This window comes from Artibeus jamaicensis, unplaced genomic scaffold, assembly GCF_021234435.1.
Source record: "Artibeus jamaicensis isolate MK-2021 breed Jamaican fruit bat unplaced genomic scaffold, CSHL_Jam_final contig_76, whole genome shotgun sequence".
Classification (NCBI taxonomy): Eukaryota; Metazoa; Chordata; class Mammalia; order Chiroptera; family Phyllostomidae; genus Artibeus; species Artibeus jamaicensis.
The window spans coordinates 1,889,118-1,906,171 of NW_026521954.1; the positions used below are offsets into that span (position 1 = coordinate 1,889,118).

At 38.8% G+C, this 17,054-nt stretch overlaps 1 protein-coding gene and 1 long non-coding RNA gene across 2 annotated transcripts in view; one reads left to right on the plus strand and one right to left on the minus strand.

Moving 5' to 3' along the window:
• The window catches only part of SLC30A9 (solute carrier family 30 member 9), a 76,006-nt gene extending 67,472 nt beyond the window's left edge, over nt 1-8,534 (minus strand). The window contains exon 1 of the mRNA XM_037138092.2: nt 8,423-8,534. Coding sequence (XP_036993987.2) covers nt 8,423-8,534 — 112 coding nt within the window. The remainder of the gene's footprint in view (nt 1-8,422) is intronic.
• Nucleotides 1-17,054, plus strand: part of LOC119043861 (uncharacterized) — a 133,658-nt gene that overhangs the window by 85,655 nt on the left and 30,949 nt on the right. The gene's annotated exons all lie outside the window — the stretch shown is intronic.

The window sequence follows — 17,054 nt, forward strand, 5'->3', positions numbered from 1 at the left end:
TGTGTTGCCTCTCCCACGACCTCTACTGGAGTGACAGCCAACAGCCCAGGCATGTGCCCTGACCAGGGATCAAACTGGTGACCCTTTGATTCACAGACTGCTGCTCAATCCACTGAGCTACACCAGCCAGGGCTAGAACTCTTTACAAAAGAACTCAAACATACCTGTCTAGATATAATTTATGTACTTTTTAAAGTTGTAGGTATATTAACAAAATTATATTAAATAGCCGTTTTTCCAAGAGTGGTGAGTTAAGCATTCAAGAGTTAAAACTTTTTGTCCTGGATGGTGTAGCTCAGTGGATTGAGCACGGGCCTGTGAAGCAAAGGGTCGCTGGTTCAATTCCCAGTCAGGGCACATGCCTGGGTTGCAGGTCAGGTCCCTAGTGGAAGACACATGAAAGGCAACCACAAAGCAATGTTTCTCTCCCACTCTTTCTCCTTCCCCTCTCTCTGAAAATAAATAAATAAAATATCTTAAAATTTTATTTTAAAAAAAGTTAAAACTTTTCTAAATGCTTAATAATGATCTTACAAAAATGTTAGTTCGTGTATGTGCATGTGCAGATAGATACATGCCTTCTGAAATGAAAAAGTAAATTTTTTCGTAATGGCTCGGTGAATTCATCACAAACGTAAGTTACAGTAAATGTTGAAAATAATCTGAAGAACGTGAGGGGCACAGGCAGCATAACTATTCGCTCAAGTTTCAGGCTCAGGAATTATTTGCTTTAAAAGCTTCCTGATACCGACTTACTTTTTCATTTATTAAAATATGTAGGCTACTAGCAAAATGAATTTGTGAAGCAAAGGCTGAAGCAAGTTCTGCCAAGGAACCACCCTCCAGGAAAGCATCTTCACAGCAGGCCACGGGTTTGTCAGCCCCACTCAAACACCTTTTGTGACTATTACATAACAAAGACATCTGCCACATCTTTTTTTGCCCACTGAGGAAATGCTTTCATGGAGACTGCACTAAGATATTTAAAGAGGGATTACTCCAGTCTAAAAATCCGTCAAGAGATAACAATGTTTCCATGACTTGATCCTAGAGTTTTTTTCTCCTTACATTTTAAAATTTTTGTTACAGAACATTTTGAACATATGCAATGTAGAAAAAAACAGTACAATAAACAAAACCTGGGTTAGGCAAACCTGTTGCCCACCTTCAACAAGTCTCAACTCATTCCCCACCTTGTCCCATCTCTACCTACAGCACTACCGCCTCACCTCCGTATTGATTTGATGCAAATCGCAGACATAAAGTAATTTCATTCATAAACATTTCAGTATGCATTCTAGAAACAATAGCTTTTTAAACGCAGGCACACTGTCATCACAAGTAAAAAATAATAATAAGCAATTCTTTAATGTCAATTTCCAGTTGTTATAAGTATTATCATTTTTGTGTGTGTGAACAGATCCTAGTAAGGTCCACATACTGTGATTTCCTGAGACATCTTTTTTTTAAATTATTATTATTATTTTTTAGACTTTATTTATCTGTAGAGGGGAAGGGGAAAGGAAGGAGAGAGGGAGAGAAACATCAACGTATGGTTGCCTTTCGTGCGTCCCCTGCTGGGAACTGGCCTGCAACCCAGCCATGTGCCCTGACTGGGAGTCGAACCGCGATATTCTAGTTCACAGGCCCGCGCTCAATCCACTGAGCTACACCAGCCAGGTCCTGGGACATCTTTGAAGTCTCTTTTAAGCTACAGCATGTCTTTTTTTAAGAGTAAGTTTTTATGTATTGAAAAGACCAAGTTGTTTGTCATAAATTTTTATCCTGGTAGTTTTCTAGTGTGAATTTTGTTGATTTAATTACCTGATGTCATTTATCCTATTGTTCTTAATGTTCTATAAATCAGTGGCTTTAAAGGCTTTATCCCAATTCTGATTCTTTTAATTAAGACAACACTATTTGTTAGGAGGTGATGTGTTTTTCCACCAGGAGCCACATACTTGTGATAGTGTACGCTGTTGTTCAACGCCTAGAACCATTTATTCATTAGGTGGTTATCAAATGGTGATATTTTATTTTTATCATTCATTATTAGTCAGAATGCTCCTACAAAGACAGCATTCCCTTCATTTATTTGGTTATCCAGCAGTACAGTCCACACAGGAAAATCAGGATAAATGCTTAATTGCTTCCTTTTATTTCCTAGTTTTCAAAATAATGAGTTCATTTCCCCACCATCCTGCAGTAGTGACACATTAATGTGCATGAGTTGTTATGATTTCATTGATTTAAGCATTATTTCAATCCAGTTTAGTCATTATCCTGATTGATGCTCAAGTGGTCCCATTCCTGGCTAGCATTCTCTTCAAACTGACTCCTGATTTCATTTGCCACTCACTATCCTAGGATCTTTGATAGTTCCCTTGCTGTTTTGAAAAGTCCTTAATTTTAAACTTTGGGAGAATTTCAGGTGTCAGCAACTTTAAAGTACACGTATTGCATTAAAACAAAATTGAAAATTGCACAGAACTTACATTTCATATTCTAAAAGATACACTGGACCACAACTGAGACAATAAAGCAAATGTAATTCCAAACACAAAACAGTGGAAACATAAATACGTGTTTACGTAGTAACAATAACTGGAAACAAATAGGACCAGAGTCAAATGTGTCCCCTAAGTCTCCCAGAGGTCAATCTCATTATTTACGATAATTTTTTCCCAAAACGTCTAAAGCACTGACATATTAAAAACTAAATCATTGTTACTAAATCACTTATTATTAATGAGGTTAGTAATTGTGACTTTAAAATACACAATAATCAGAGTATCACAGACTAGACTGAGGATCTGTTTTGTGGTGATCAGTAGCAGTAGTCATTAGGTTTTATATATTTTTATTGTGTATTCGTTAAAAACTTTTAATAACATGTAAAACACTTGTTATAATGATTTTACAGGAAACAAAATAATACATATGAATTCACCTATTACAAATGTGACTGGTGAAATATCTGGATTCTACATAACTTTTTCTCTAGACCTTACACTTTTCTATATTTTCAAAATAAAAGCCTAAATGTTAAAAACAAAAAGTATTTGCATTGCTGAATTACTTTAATATTATTACTGCTAATATTAACACACTAGCCCTAGCTGATGTAGCTCAGGATTGAGCATGGGCCTACGAACCAAAGTGTTGCCAGTTCAATTCCCAGTACATGCCTGGGTTGTGGGCCAGGTCCCCAAATGGGGACGTGTGAGGGGCAACCACACACTGATGTTTCTCTCCCTCTCTTCCTCCCTTCCTCTCTAAAGAAAATAAACAAAATCTTTAAAAAAACATTAACATACTATTTCTAGTTTACTTTTATGCTTCCAGCTAGGCAAAAATGCAAGAAACTCCTTTTATGCATAATCATCGAGCAAGCAAAAGTGTGACCTAGACAGGGTAGCCCAACCTAAAAGACTATTGCTGATGTGATTTTTCTCCAGAACAGAGTAAGGGAATCCTCCCCCGCCCCAAGTAAAGAATATGAGATGCTGGCAACTTCCTGCACTGCCTCTTGGCATATATCTCCACTGCCTTGCTTAATTATTGTTAATATTTGCTTTAAAAATGGAAAAACAGCAACAAGAGAAAAGGTGAAGTCCCAGGCCAGCATTTCTAATAAACAGCCCTTGCTGGCCACTTTCTAGCCCAGAACCCAGTATATTTCTTTCTTTCTTTCTTTCTTTTTTAATTTATCTTTAGAGGGGAAGGGAAGGAAAGAAGGAGAGAAATATCAATGTATGGTTGCCTCTTGTGCATCCCTTGCTGGGAACTGGCCTGCAACCCAGGCATGTGCCTTGACTGGGAATCAAACTGTGATCCTCTGGTTCACAGGCCTGCATTCCAGTGAGCTACACCAGCCAGGGCCCCAGTATGTTTCTTGCACAGTACTTGTATTGGCTCATCCCTAGTGTCTGCCCAGTAACAGTGCACATGGTTGTCTGTCTGGTTTGGCACTACACCACCAACACCGGCGCCTCTTTGCTGAATGATCCTCACTCACAAAAACCCCATGAGGCACACACTAAGGCTACCCTTACTCTACAGTTATAAATTCTGTCATTAACTTCAACTACACAGAATCATGCTGTTGATCTGTCAATTTGATCTTTTGTAATTGTCAATGTTCCTATCAGTGATTTAAGGGAGGGGATGCTGGAGACAAAAGTTAAATTGTTAAACTCCCACTCTACGTTTCTTGTGGTAATAAATATGAGCACATTAGAGGCATATAAAATACAAAGGTTTAATTTCTATCTTTTTATTTAAAAAGTACACTTTCATGAATCTCACACTTAAGCAAAAGCATGTAACAGTTAATTTAATATGTAGTACCTAAAGGAGCAACCTCTGACCTCAAATTTTTGTCAAGTGAGGCAAGGCATAAAATACATGAAAAAATAACTACTCTATGCAAAGCCAAAAAAACTTAAGAAGGCTATACAAGGAGGGACCAAAAATGAAATTTATTTATATAAAATTGTGTATTTATTCTGATGTTTAAACTTCAGTCACCTTCAAAGTACTCTCCATTTGATGCAATCTCCTTATTGAGACGTTTTTTCCAACGCTCAAAACTGTTTGAACTCATTCATTTTGATGCCCTTTAGTGAGTGCTATCTTTTGTTTCACCTCTTCCACATCACCAAAACCCTTCCCTTTCAGGGCTTTTTTCATCCCAGGGAAACAAAAAAAAAGTTGCTAATAGGGAGGGTGGGGCACCAGGGCAGGGGGAGAGGTCATGCCTTTTTTGGTCAAAAACTGCTAAGAATGCAGCCTCTCACAAGAAGGCCAGCTGGTAAGCTGATACGCGAGTTCCTTGAACATTCACCTGGTGGGGGAAGCCTGTACTACAAGGGCCACCCTCCAAAAGATAATTCTGGTTTGGGGGAGGGTCTCCCCCTCTATTTACTACAGCAACTAAGTAACATTTTTATTACTTAAAACAGCAGCCCCAACCTCTTTGGCTCCAGGGACCCATTTCAAGGAAGACAATTTTTCCACAGACAGGGAGGGCAGGAGGCAGAGCTCAGGTGGTATGCGAGCCGAGCCGGGCTTCCCTCACTGGCCTGCCACTCACCTCCTACTGTGTGGTCTAGTTCCTAGCACGTGTAGACCAGTACTAGTCCACAGCCCAGGGGGTGGGGACCCCGATTTAAAAATATATGGTTAGTCATCCCTCTATGCCAAGGTTATAGGTTTGATCCCCAGTCAGGACACATAAAAGAATAAACCGAGTGCATATATAAGTGGAACAACAAAGAGATGTTTCTCTCTCTTCCTCGCTCAAAAAATCAGTAAATTAAAATTAAAAAATAAAACTGTACATTTATTATAGATCTTCTGAAAAACACATAAAGTTAAAAAAAGTTTAACAGCTCTGGCCCAGGAGCTCAATTGATTAGAGCATCGTCCTGATACACCACGCTTGCATGTGGGATCTCCGGTCCTGGCTGGTGTAGCTCAGTGGATTGAGCACGGGCCTGGGAACCAAGCAACCACGGTTCATTCCCAGTCAGGGCACATGCCTGGGTTGCAGGCCAGTTCCCATCAGGGAACTCACAAGGGGCAACCATACATTGATATTTCTCTCCCTCCTTCCCTTCCCCTCTAAAGATAAATAAATAAAATCTTTTAAAAAACTAAAAAAAAAATTATTAAAAAAAATTTACCATTAATATCACAGTATATATTTTTACTTTTTTCTAGTTTTACCTAATACAGTACATCAAGAGCAGCTTCCCATGTCACTGAATATTCTAAATTATTATTTTAAAAGAGTTGCATGTATCATGAACCCATATTAAATGTACCATAATATGGATGGATCCTTTTAAGTAGAATCTGAATCAGAAGGCATTAATCTTTAAAGTTCTTTTTATACAATGAATAACTGATCTCTAAAACACTGTTCAACTCTATCCCAATCAGCAGTAAGAGAGCTCCTGCTTTCGTACAACATCAGCATGAGGCATCACTATGAAACGCTCGGCCCATACAGGCAGGCAATGAGTAGTGAATTCTTAAACTTACATTTCTGTGTTTATTAGAGAGTATAAAACAATTTTGCATTTTTGTTGACCACATGAACTTTATAAATTTCTTATTCATTTCCTTTGCCCACTTTTCTACTGGTTTGTAAAAATTATTTATAAATTAGGGATACTAACTCTGTAACTGCACTGTCCAATACGGTAGTTTGAGCTACACTGTTATTTGAGCACTGGAAATGTGGCTACTGTCAACCAAGATGTGACTTCAGTGTAATATACTGGACTTCAAAAACTTAGTACAAAAAACAATATAAAACATCTCAATAACTTTGATATCGATTACCTGTTGAAATACTTTAACTATATTGGATAAAATAGATACATTAAAATTAGTTTCACCTGTTCCTATTTTTAAACATACAGCTATCAAGATAACGGAAAATTACATACAAGGCTCGCATATCTCTTTGGACAATGCTGCTCTAGAATGTTGTTTTCCTTTTCATCCTTAAATATTTTCAGTGTTAGTTTGACAAACAGGCATTTCTCATTGTAAGAATGCAAATGAAGCCGCTGCTTCCCTCAGGGTTCCCTCCTCTTCTCATTCTTCGTAAGATTTTTCCCGGCCTCATATTCTTTCACGCAGCAATTTTAGAAGCATAAACTAAATTGTATTTCTTGATAAAGGAAAATGTTTTTGGAAGTTTTTTCCAAAAGTTCTTCAAATATTCTTTACTTCTTACATGCATCCAACTTAAACAGCACTTTTTCTAAATAATTTTTAAATTTTACCATAATTATAATAGCCCTTTAAAAAACGGTATTATTGAAATTAAATTTTCACAAACAAGGTTTTTTTTTTAAACCTACTAGGTGTTTTTTAGTGTGAAAACATATTTTAATTTCTTGGTAATAAATATTCCAAACAACTCTGCTAAATCATTCTGACTGATGAGATAGGTAATTATCTATGGTTCACAGATGGATGAGACAAAGAGCACATAATTTTCAACATGAAAGCTACAGAAAATAGGGATTACAAATTACACTCTTTCAACTACTTCTAAGCAATACTTAAAGGGCACTTTAGCCTAAATTCAACAGTCACTTCACCTAATTTAAGTGTAAAATGCAGAAACTGCTTGGTCAATAGAAGCCTTCACCTGGGTATTTTGGAGTGAATATAACCAAATGATTCATTCTGTTCATAAAAGAATCAGGTACATTGCCGATATGGAAAAATCAATAATTATACTTTTCCATCATCACCAAAAAGCCCCAAGAACATCTCCAAAATTTTAAGAGCCAGTTGCTACACTTACTGCACATAAAAAATACAAATATGTTATTTGTACAGTATAGGCGTTACCATAGCTTTTACCATAACCTTGAATGACTTAACTACGACTTCCAACTTCTATTGCGAGGTCACAAAAATGCTACAAGTTTTTCAAACATGAACTTTTGAGGAATGTCTCTGTAAATACTCTTTACATCCCCACGAACCTGAAGATTAGGGATGGAAAAGATTAGGGGTGGATTTGGTTCAAACTTCTCCCTCATTGTTACTTTCATTGTTCCGAAGTGTCAAGATCTGGCAAGCCAATCAATGGCAGGCGCCAATCGATGGCAGAAACGGAGGGTAAGCCTCATTAAAACTTGTAAGTTCGACGCTATTTTGGAAACTCTGGGGCAATTTGAGTCAGAAAAAGAAAAAATGCTTAAGCAGAGGGATAAAAATTCTCACCAATCACCTTTTTCTGGGTTACGGCTCCAGTGGACACTTTTGCACCAAAAAGGCAGCTCAACGAAACTGAAGAGTGTTGTTTTCCAGCCCCAAAGTGGGCTCGTTCAGTGACTGTGTGATGGTCAAACCCTCCTACTTAAGAATGACTCGTAAAGTCTGAATAGCAACCCCGCCCCCCGCGCGTTGCTCCTTTTAGAAAACTTAAGAAAGCAAGTTGAGACTCCAAGAAAGGAGGGCAAGAAAATCTGCTCGGTTACGAGTCCTCACTGAAGGGGAGTCGTGAGCTCCAAAGACCCCGGAATTTTGTGGAGCCAGTTATTTCCCACTGCCTAGGGTGTGTGTGGCTGGGGGTGGAGATGTGACCGTGGGACACCGCCGTGCACACGGGGAAAGTGGTCGGCTTCCCGGTGGAAACCGGCTGCAGGCTGCCCTCAAGTGTCTGCGGAACCTGTGCTAGTATCCGAGGCGAGACCAGAGTCGGGAAGGCCTGTCAGGGGCCCCCCAGGCCAGGCGGGCCAAAATGCAAAGGCGGAGAACCAAAGGGAGTAGGGGCTGGGACTGGGCAAGGACTACCGGGCTACTGCCCGGGCGAGGCGCAGAGGGACCGGCCGGACCCCTTCCTCCAGTCCGGCTTCCGCGGGAACAGCGGCCGGGGACGGACACTCACCCTGGCGCTCGCTGGAGCCGCGGGCCGCCGCCCTGCAGCGCAGACGGAGCCGGCACACGGAGGACCAGCCACATCTGTGGGCCGCAGCGGCGGCGGCCAAGCCCGGTAGCATCCTGGCGGGGCAAAGGCCCCTCGATCACTGCCTCCTGCCTCCGCGCCGCCGCCCGCACCAACTGACTCCATAGACCGGGAACCGGCGAACAGCGACGCCCGCGCCGCCGCGGGCGGCCTCAGTAACCCGGAAATGGCCTACGAAACGTTATTTACCGGCGCCCACCGGGGAGGCACAGGAAGTGACGTGAGCGAATCGCCAGGCTCTGCCGTCGTGGGACTGGAGGGAGCAGCGTGGGTAAGGCGTGGCTGCAATTGAATATTGGGGTGTATTCTTTGTGCAATTGCACTTTTTCCCCTTCCCTTGAAATAACGATGTAAGTTGTTTTCAACTTAACAGCCAAGAAATCCTTCAGAGAATTGACAGCCTTTGGAACTTTTGTGTGCTGGGTTGTTTTTTTTTGGGGGGGGGGGCTTGAAACCAAGGCCATGTGTTGGAAGCAGGATGAAAGTTGGGAAGAAAGTGATAGGGGACTGGAGTTGGAAAATTTTAGTTTAAGGTAAAAAGTTATAAGCCTAGTAAGTAATGTATATATTAAAGCTTTTGTTTCAGAAACTACAGATGAGGTCCGTCCTGGCTCCTGGGAAAACAGCCGACCTTCTGGCGCAGCGCTAAAGATTACCGCCTGGGGACAAGTGGAGGCATCTGGACCTTTGTGTTCCAGGGAGAGACAGACCCGCCCCTGGGAAGAACTAAATGCCCAGGACAGGAATGTCGCCATTTCTTTCACCTAATCCTCCCTGAACTTAACAACCCCTCACTGCACCTTATTTATTCCCTGCTATAAAAACCTTGGCCTGGAAAGAAAAGACAAGATGGTCTGTTAGGGTATGAACCCGCCACCTTCTCAGATCTTTGGCCATCTGAATAAAGCCCCCCAAAAAGATTGAATTGCTTTCATTGCTTATTAGGGTTGGTAGTGACAGGAGGAAAATAATTCCGTCCCTGCCCTGTTTCATGGTTAAGAAAGAGCCAAGTTTGGAGAAGGGAAGCCAAAGCATGGTTTGTAACATGCCAAAAATATGCCCTTGAATGCTGAAGACTGAAGAGTGCCCATGAAATAGTAAACTAGCTTGACTGTGGCTTTGGCTTATTTACAATAATGAATAAATCAATTGAAGAACTTCACATTTCTCTTTATAGAAGAGACCATTAAGAGAAGTAGAAGTAAACAGAAGTAGACCATTAAGAGGCATGAGACTTTCCAAGGACTGGGATAATTACTAAACCAACATGGCTGTAACAAATGAACTGCAATCAAAGGTCAGAGTACAAAAAAATAATTATTCATTAACTTGCACTGTAGCATCTGCTAAATGTTACTTAAGCAACTGAATTATGCAACAATGACAGTGAATTCTAAACTTAAATATCTAATAATTTAGCAGTCATTCCTGTTCCATACTTGCAAAAAAAGAAAAAGAAGAAAGTTATTGAAAAAGTGGTTCAATGGTGTCAAGACTAGCTATGAAATCTAATACATCATTTGAACTGGGCAGCATACTCACTGACCTAGTTGTTGAATACAGTGGTTTTTGCAGTAACAGGTGAGAAGCTCTGAGACAGCCCAATATTTTACAACCTTGCTGGGGTTTTTTTTTCCTGATAATGGGCTGATACTCTTACTCCTTTTGCATAAGTAAAGAAAGCATTAAATTGTTTAGTCACTGCACCCCCGCCACCAAGAATTACAAGTCCATGATGGAAACCATACTTCAGGTGATAGGTTTTAGCTATTTACGAGGATGTCAAAAGAGAAAATATGCAACTGATAAAGCTTAGAACAAAGGTCAGGAATGAAGACACAAATTTGAAAGCAGACAGTCTAACAGTTGCTATTGAAAACAAATTCTGGATTAAACGTCCAGTTTTCAACTAAATGCAGGTCTCCAGATCTGGAAAAAAAAATTTTTTAATGATAGAACTCAGTTCCAATGAAGGACATTTGTATTTTGCGGCTGCCCAGCACACTTCGAATGTAGTTCAAATATCTGGGGAATTTCCAGTCTTGTGGGTTTACCTCCCCAAGGTAGATGTTTGAAATTTGCTTTCCCAGGTTCCTTTGCAGCTAGGGTCCACAGGTATGATAGAGGCTCGAAGCAACCACCAGAAAGGCTTCAAATTGAAAGAAAAAAAAATGGAAAGAGCAAGGAATTTCATGGAATACATTTTGGCGAGAGAGGAGATGTAAGGCAAAGACACATCCAGTTTTCAGAGGTAACAGGTGCAGAAGTCCAGGATAGTGTCCCAATAGTGATGACTATCTCCAATGGAAACTGCAATAAGAAGCTGCATCCTTCCACACCCGATTCTCCCCTTCTGGATTTTGTTAGCTACCCAATATCCTTTTTAAAAAAATCTGTTTCTGTTTAACTGACTAGAAGGTATTTTGTTAAAGTAATCTGTGTGCATTCATTAAGTGCCTACTATGTTCTGGGAACTGGCTTTTAGCAATCAAAAAACAGAAAGTGATTCTTGTCCTAATGAAGCTTATACTCCAGTGGGGGGAGACATGATAAAAGAAATAAGTATATGGTAGTTCTATGTGTTATATGATAAGCACTATGAGAGAATGATAAGTACTGTTGACAAACAAAGCAGGGAAGGAGAGAAGAAATGCTCCAACTGGTTCTGCTATTGAGAGTGGGCAGGTTTCAGAATTTGAGTGTTCACGATGAGGTTGGGGGCACTCCATGGGGGCCAGACTCCTAGATAAAATATCTGATGCAATTAGCTCTTTCCTCACTACACTGATACTTTTTCTACTTCTCTAATTTAGGTAATATCATTTTTAAAACACTTCTATTTTTTAAAAAAAAACCCTTCTATTAATCTAGCCTCTAGAATTCAGCATTCTAGAAAATGGAAAGGAACGACAGGGAAGAAAATCGCATCCCATCATACATTCATTGATGATTTTGACCCTATATTACTCTATTTTTCAAAAAAGGGAAGAGACGTGAAGGGTGATTAAATGCATTATTACCCACCATCACAGATCTGTACAAGGCAGTTACTACTGAAACCTGGATTCTGACCCTTATTCTATACTCTTACTATTATATCACAATATGCTGTAGTCTCCAAAACGTAAACTTTCTTTGACAATTAAAAAAGTTAGCGATGGCCAGGTAGCTCAGTTGATTAGAGCTCTGTCCCAATTCACCAGGGTTGTGGATTCCATCCCCAGTCAGGGCACATGTAAGAACCAACCAATGAGTGTGTAAATGAGTGGAACAACAAGTCAATGTTTCACTCTCTAAAATATATTTTTAATAAAAAATTATTATTATTATAAAATTAAAAAATAAGTTATTAGTACCTGGGTAGAGGAGAAAATGGGATGTGGTCATCCATTATTACTAAACAGTACCTAGAAAATAATTATTGTTTTTTGGCTCTTTGGGATATAAGTGGGAAATTATGATAACTACTCAATTTATTCCGTAAAGCACTCCACCGAATTGTTCTAAAAGACGACAGCCAAAATGTTTTGAGCCCTTTTATGTGAAGCACTATGTTAAAACTCTCTGTGCTTGGCACGTTTTATTTTGTAACATATGGGGTATTAGCTCCATTTTACAGGAGAAACAGGTCACGCAGCTAAGAAGTGACCGAAACCAGGTCTTTCAGACTTCAGAACCCTAGAGCGGGGCCGGGCTTCACTGCCTTCCTGGGAGGATGGTCTTATGTCCTCTACTTCCCAGGCGTGTCACTTAGGATAAGAATCAAGTCATTCCCAATTTTTAGGAGATTCCATAAAGAAGACAGAATTCTGAGCCTCATTCTCTGCACATTATAGATGAATTTAGTTTTGAGCATTTTATAGGATATTTTTGCACCCTTTTTATGCATTCATTTGGCAAAGTTTACAAAGAGCATGTGCTGGAGGCCACTGAATCAGTTACTGATTTTGAAGATGTACTTCAGGAAAGAGCTTAGTCACAGAAGCTGGTCTGAGTTTACTAAGTAACATTTTTGTTTTCTGTTCCTGGAATTTACTTGAAAGTAAAAAAATAAAATCTGTCAACACAAGGTTGTGTACTTTACTGAGGAGAAAAAAGAAAAGTAAAATTCTCTTAAAAGGTCCAGAGTTTCTTTTTGGCCCAGAAAGGTGTTGACATAAAACACAGCAACTTAAGTTTTAACCAACACAACACTGATTCATTAAGTAGGATCTTGAGGGAAATTCTTTAAATTTCAAGAATCCCAGAATCTCCTAATGTAAAATGATAATATAAAATGTAGCTATTTGTTTATACACACCTTTATAGTATACAAATATGTTCAGCTTCAAAAATCTTCAACATAATTCTCTGCTTGCCACATTCTACGAATGAAGAAATTGAGGCTCAGTGAAACAGAATGTCCACAGGCTGGAAGGACCATTTGTGGACTTCCTGACATTATGCTGATGTTAATATGTGTTTGTAACTCCTTGATCATGTTTTGACATTTGAGCTGGTATATCAGTTGAATCCAACAGGAGGAACGAAACCAGACACAGCCTGAATTAAAAAAAAAAAAAAACAACTAGAATGTGGTGAAACATTTATTTACTTTTCCCATGAAGTCCCTTGTCAGATCACAGTTGACCTCAGACAGATATTAACCCTCTTTCTCTCTTGGTTCCTGTTCTCTCACCACCTACGCAGCCTCTATCTGCCCTTTCTCCCCAAACTTTTCCTGTCCTCTGTTTTCCATTATGTTCCCATCTCTATCTTGATGGGCAATAAAAGATTATTCAGGTCCCGTCTGTCTTTGGAGAAAACTTGGGGGCATTTTGAGTCTTCAGAATAAAACTCTACCAAACAAACCTTTCCTAGAATGCTGACCGGCTCTCAAAGCTCAAAGCCGAACTTTGAACTGTTTCTGGTGTGGCCAACTAGACACACCCCAAATAATCTTTCAGCTAAAATCAACCTAAAAGTATGTTATAAACATACATGCACACACCTCAGAAGCAACTCCAAGGAGGCAAAATGTAAAGAATTTTCAGGAGGCATGTAGGCACACACGTAGTCTATTCTCACTACTAGTACACTTGGGGTGGGGGGAGGGACACTGAGTGTGAGACAAAAAGAAGGCCCACCCAAGGAGGGGAATCTAATAGGAAACATTTGCGTAACCACTGCATTCGAAGTCTAATGAGACAGCTAGGAAAGGTGGCCTGTCTACCTTGGTGCCAGGTAGAGAGAAGAAAAATTTCCCCTAAGAAGTCACAACCACAGGCCAGTATTCATGACATTGTGCCCCAAATTTATACTTATAAATAAAAAATCTAGAGCTAAAAATTTAGTTTAAAGTGGTCCTAGTTTGGTAGTGCCCCATGGCACCTGGCAGAAGTAAATGTAGATCCTTTTAACCTCAAACACTCTTAAGCATGCATCTTGAAATTTCTAAAGTTTAAATGAAAAAATATAGAGTAGCAAGTGTGTATAAATGCTGGAGGAGAAATGGGATGGGGAAACTCAAAGCAAAACCCAAGCAAAGATTATACAGAAATGGCACAGATGTCTGTGAGTGATAATGTATTAATGCAAGGAAAGAATTTTGAGTATTTGGTATAAATGGTTATGTAATACTGTTTATTTCCCTGGCATGGTAGTTAGATCCATTTATAAGAAAACCATTACTGATAACCCAAAACTGTTCACTTATGGGAGAAAAGTATTTCCTCTCATTTCTGCTCAAAACTTTTTTTGAAGACAATTTCTAGGATGACCTTCTGAGGTTGGGCAAACAGCAAATATATGGAGGCATCTACTAAGTACTGAATCATTTATTCTACACACTTTAAATAAAGAACAAGCTAACTATGAATAGCCATTATGCTGGTATCCCCCAAACATCCGTGGCTGCTGTTTCCTAGGACTGCCACTTCAACTATAAAATGCATCCTCCATGAGCATGGTTTGGGTGAGGGTTGTACTCTATTAATGACTTCCTTCGTAAATCATCAGACGGGAATTCCCACAGACCCCTCCGTGGAATTGTGGTTTTCCAGTCTTAAAATAGACACAGGTCTAGCTATTTGTCTCATAAATATAATGCAGAAAATTAGTTTACTCAGGCATCTTGAAAACCAATAATAATGATAATGGTCTGAAAACCTTTATACACTAAAAGGTTGATATTGTAATAAGCCCTTTATAACCCTGATTAGGTGTTTGATGTCAAAACCGACTGGAAATAAAATCAAGAACCAGGCAATGTTTCTCTCCTCCCCTCACCCTATGGTTTCTTATTCCATGCGAAATGAGAGCCACTAGAATTATTTTTCAGAAAACTTGCCACCAGGGGGCAGTTTGCTTATAATTAAAGAGATTCCAGTATCTTAAAATTTGAAAATCTGGTAACAGTATATAGAAAATAGATGAAGACTTTATAAACCTGTTTCAAAGTTATTTGTACATTTTAATGCCAAATCATTAAAAGATACTGATATTATTTCAAGCATATTGGTACTATATTAATGTGTATAGTTATAGTTTCTGCCTCCACAACCCTTTTTAAAGCAAATACAATAAGCATAACCAGTTGTAATAAGCCTTACATATCCTTTGACTTTACCACGATATTAAAAGGCAAAGAAAAAATACCCTCTGGTACATTTTAATTATTAGGGTAAATGTTTAATTATTCACTTAGAAAAATATTTTCTTCCCAGAAATATATCCATAACTAAAAATATAAAAGACCCCAAATTATTTTCTGCAAGTTGTTCCAGGATTTTTGTAAGAAGAGTTCTTTTATTTTGAAATTGAGGATTGTCCTCAGAAAAGGGAAATATAAAGTTCACATAAAAAAACACATTCAAAATAAGCCCAATAATACAGTAAATCCAAAAAGGAAGTTTAGCCTTTTAGATAAAGGGGCAAAGTGTAACTTCTAGGCATTTCAAAAGATGTCCTATATGCTTTGGATGTTACTAAATTGAACTACAAAAAATGAACCTGGTAATTCAGTGTCAAGGACCATTACTCCAGATTGGAGAAACCTGTTTATACAACTATCTTTTGTGAATTAAAAAAAAAAAAAAAAAAAAAAGACATAGCCACATTATTCTGGATCACTGCCAAGTTTCACCTCTGTCTTCAGGGTTCTGGTTTGTTTGTTATTTAAGTGAAATGGCCTATTGCTCTCAGAACTCTAGGTAATGATGGTTGTAGAGTTCCAAATGTGAAGAATTTTATTTAAAAAATACTACAAACTACTGGGTATTTTTCAATGAATATACATTTAAAAATAAAATTGGGAATACATTAATCTAAATTTCACAATGTATCTGTAAATATTTACAAAGCAATTTACTGAAAACAATGGTTCTAATGTCAAATCTCTTTAATTTACATCAGCCCCAAATTACTTACCCCCTTCTTTGCCTAACACCACTCCCTTCCTTTGAACAACCTGCCCCCCCATCTGGTAAGACTGCCCAAGTCCCACACTTCCACAGTTTAAAGGAAAACTCATTAGATACACTTTTCCCTTTAGTAGGGAAGAGGATAGTGAGGGAAGGCAAAATCTCCCTTTCTACCATTTTGCCAAGAGGATGGTGGTCTCCGACTTTCTCCGAGAGGAGAAATAGGGGAAAAGTCTTCCTTCCACTAAAAAAATACAAGAATTTTCCTCTTTATTTTATGCTTGTTATAAAATTGTACAACCCTTTTTCATATCAGGGTACCATTCTTAATCACTTCCAGTCATCCAACCTAAAAGATTTGTTGTTTTCTAAACATTAATCTCAAAGATTTGTATCTGAGACACATAATGAAAATTTTACTAAGGGATGCAAAATACTGTGCAACTACTTAAACCAGAAGGGAAGGTGAACACAAGTGAGGGTAAGGCAGGGCTGGAGGATTGGCGAGGCTGGGTGGTAACAGGAAGTTTTCATTATACCATTCTATTTTTATGTATGTTCAAAACCCACCATAATAAATTTTAAAAAGCACTTTGTTGACAAATCACCTGCTTAGACTGTCAACTCTCAAGGATCCCAGCTGACCACTTCTTTGAGGAGTCTCTCCACTCAGCTAGCCGTGAGGAATGAGATGACCCTTCCCTTCCCAAAGTTTAGATTTTTATAAAACAGCTCCATGTATTCCCATATGCTAAAGGAAAGAGCACGGGAATCAACAATGTATTAAGTCCCTAAGGCTCTACACCGTTAAATCTTTGGGAAATCCATTTTCTTATACTCTTTTCCCCTTATGTGGACAACTCGTTTACTAATTCAATGTTTACTCAACTGTCACAATTGTCTTTATATAACTGATTTTCTATAATGCCTCTTAGACTCTAATCTCTAAATGGACAAGGATTTGTTGAGCTTGCTTGTGCTGTGCTTTGCTTACCACAAATAGTTAAAAATTGCCACAGAAAATAAGTATCTGCCAACTCTACACACCTGGAAGGAAAATGTATTCCTGTGTTGTCCTGAGTTGACTTACTTCTTTGGATATATTGTATGTTGTAAATCATTTGAGAGTTATAAGTAACTCATACCCTAAAGGC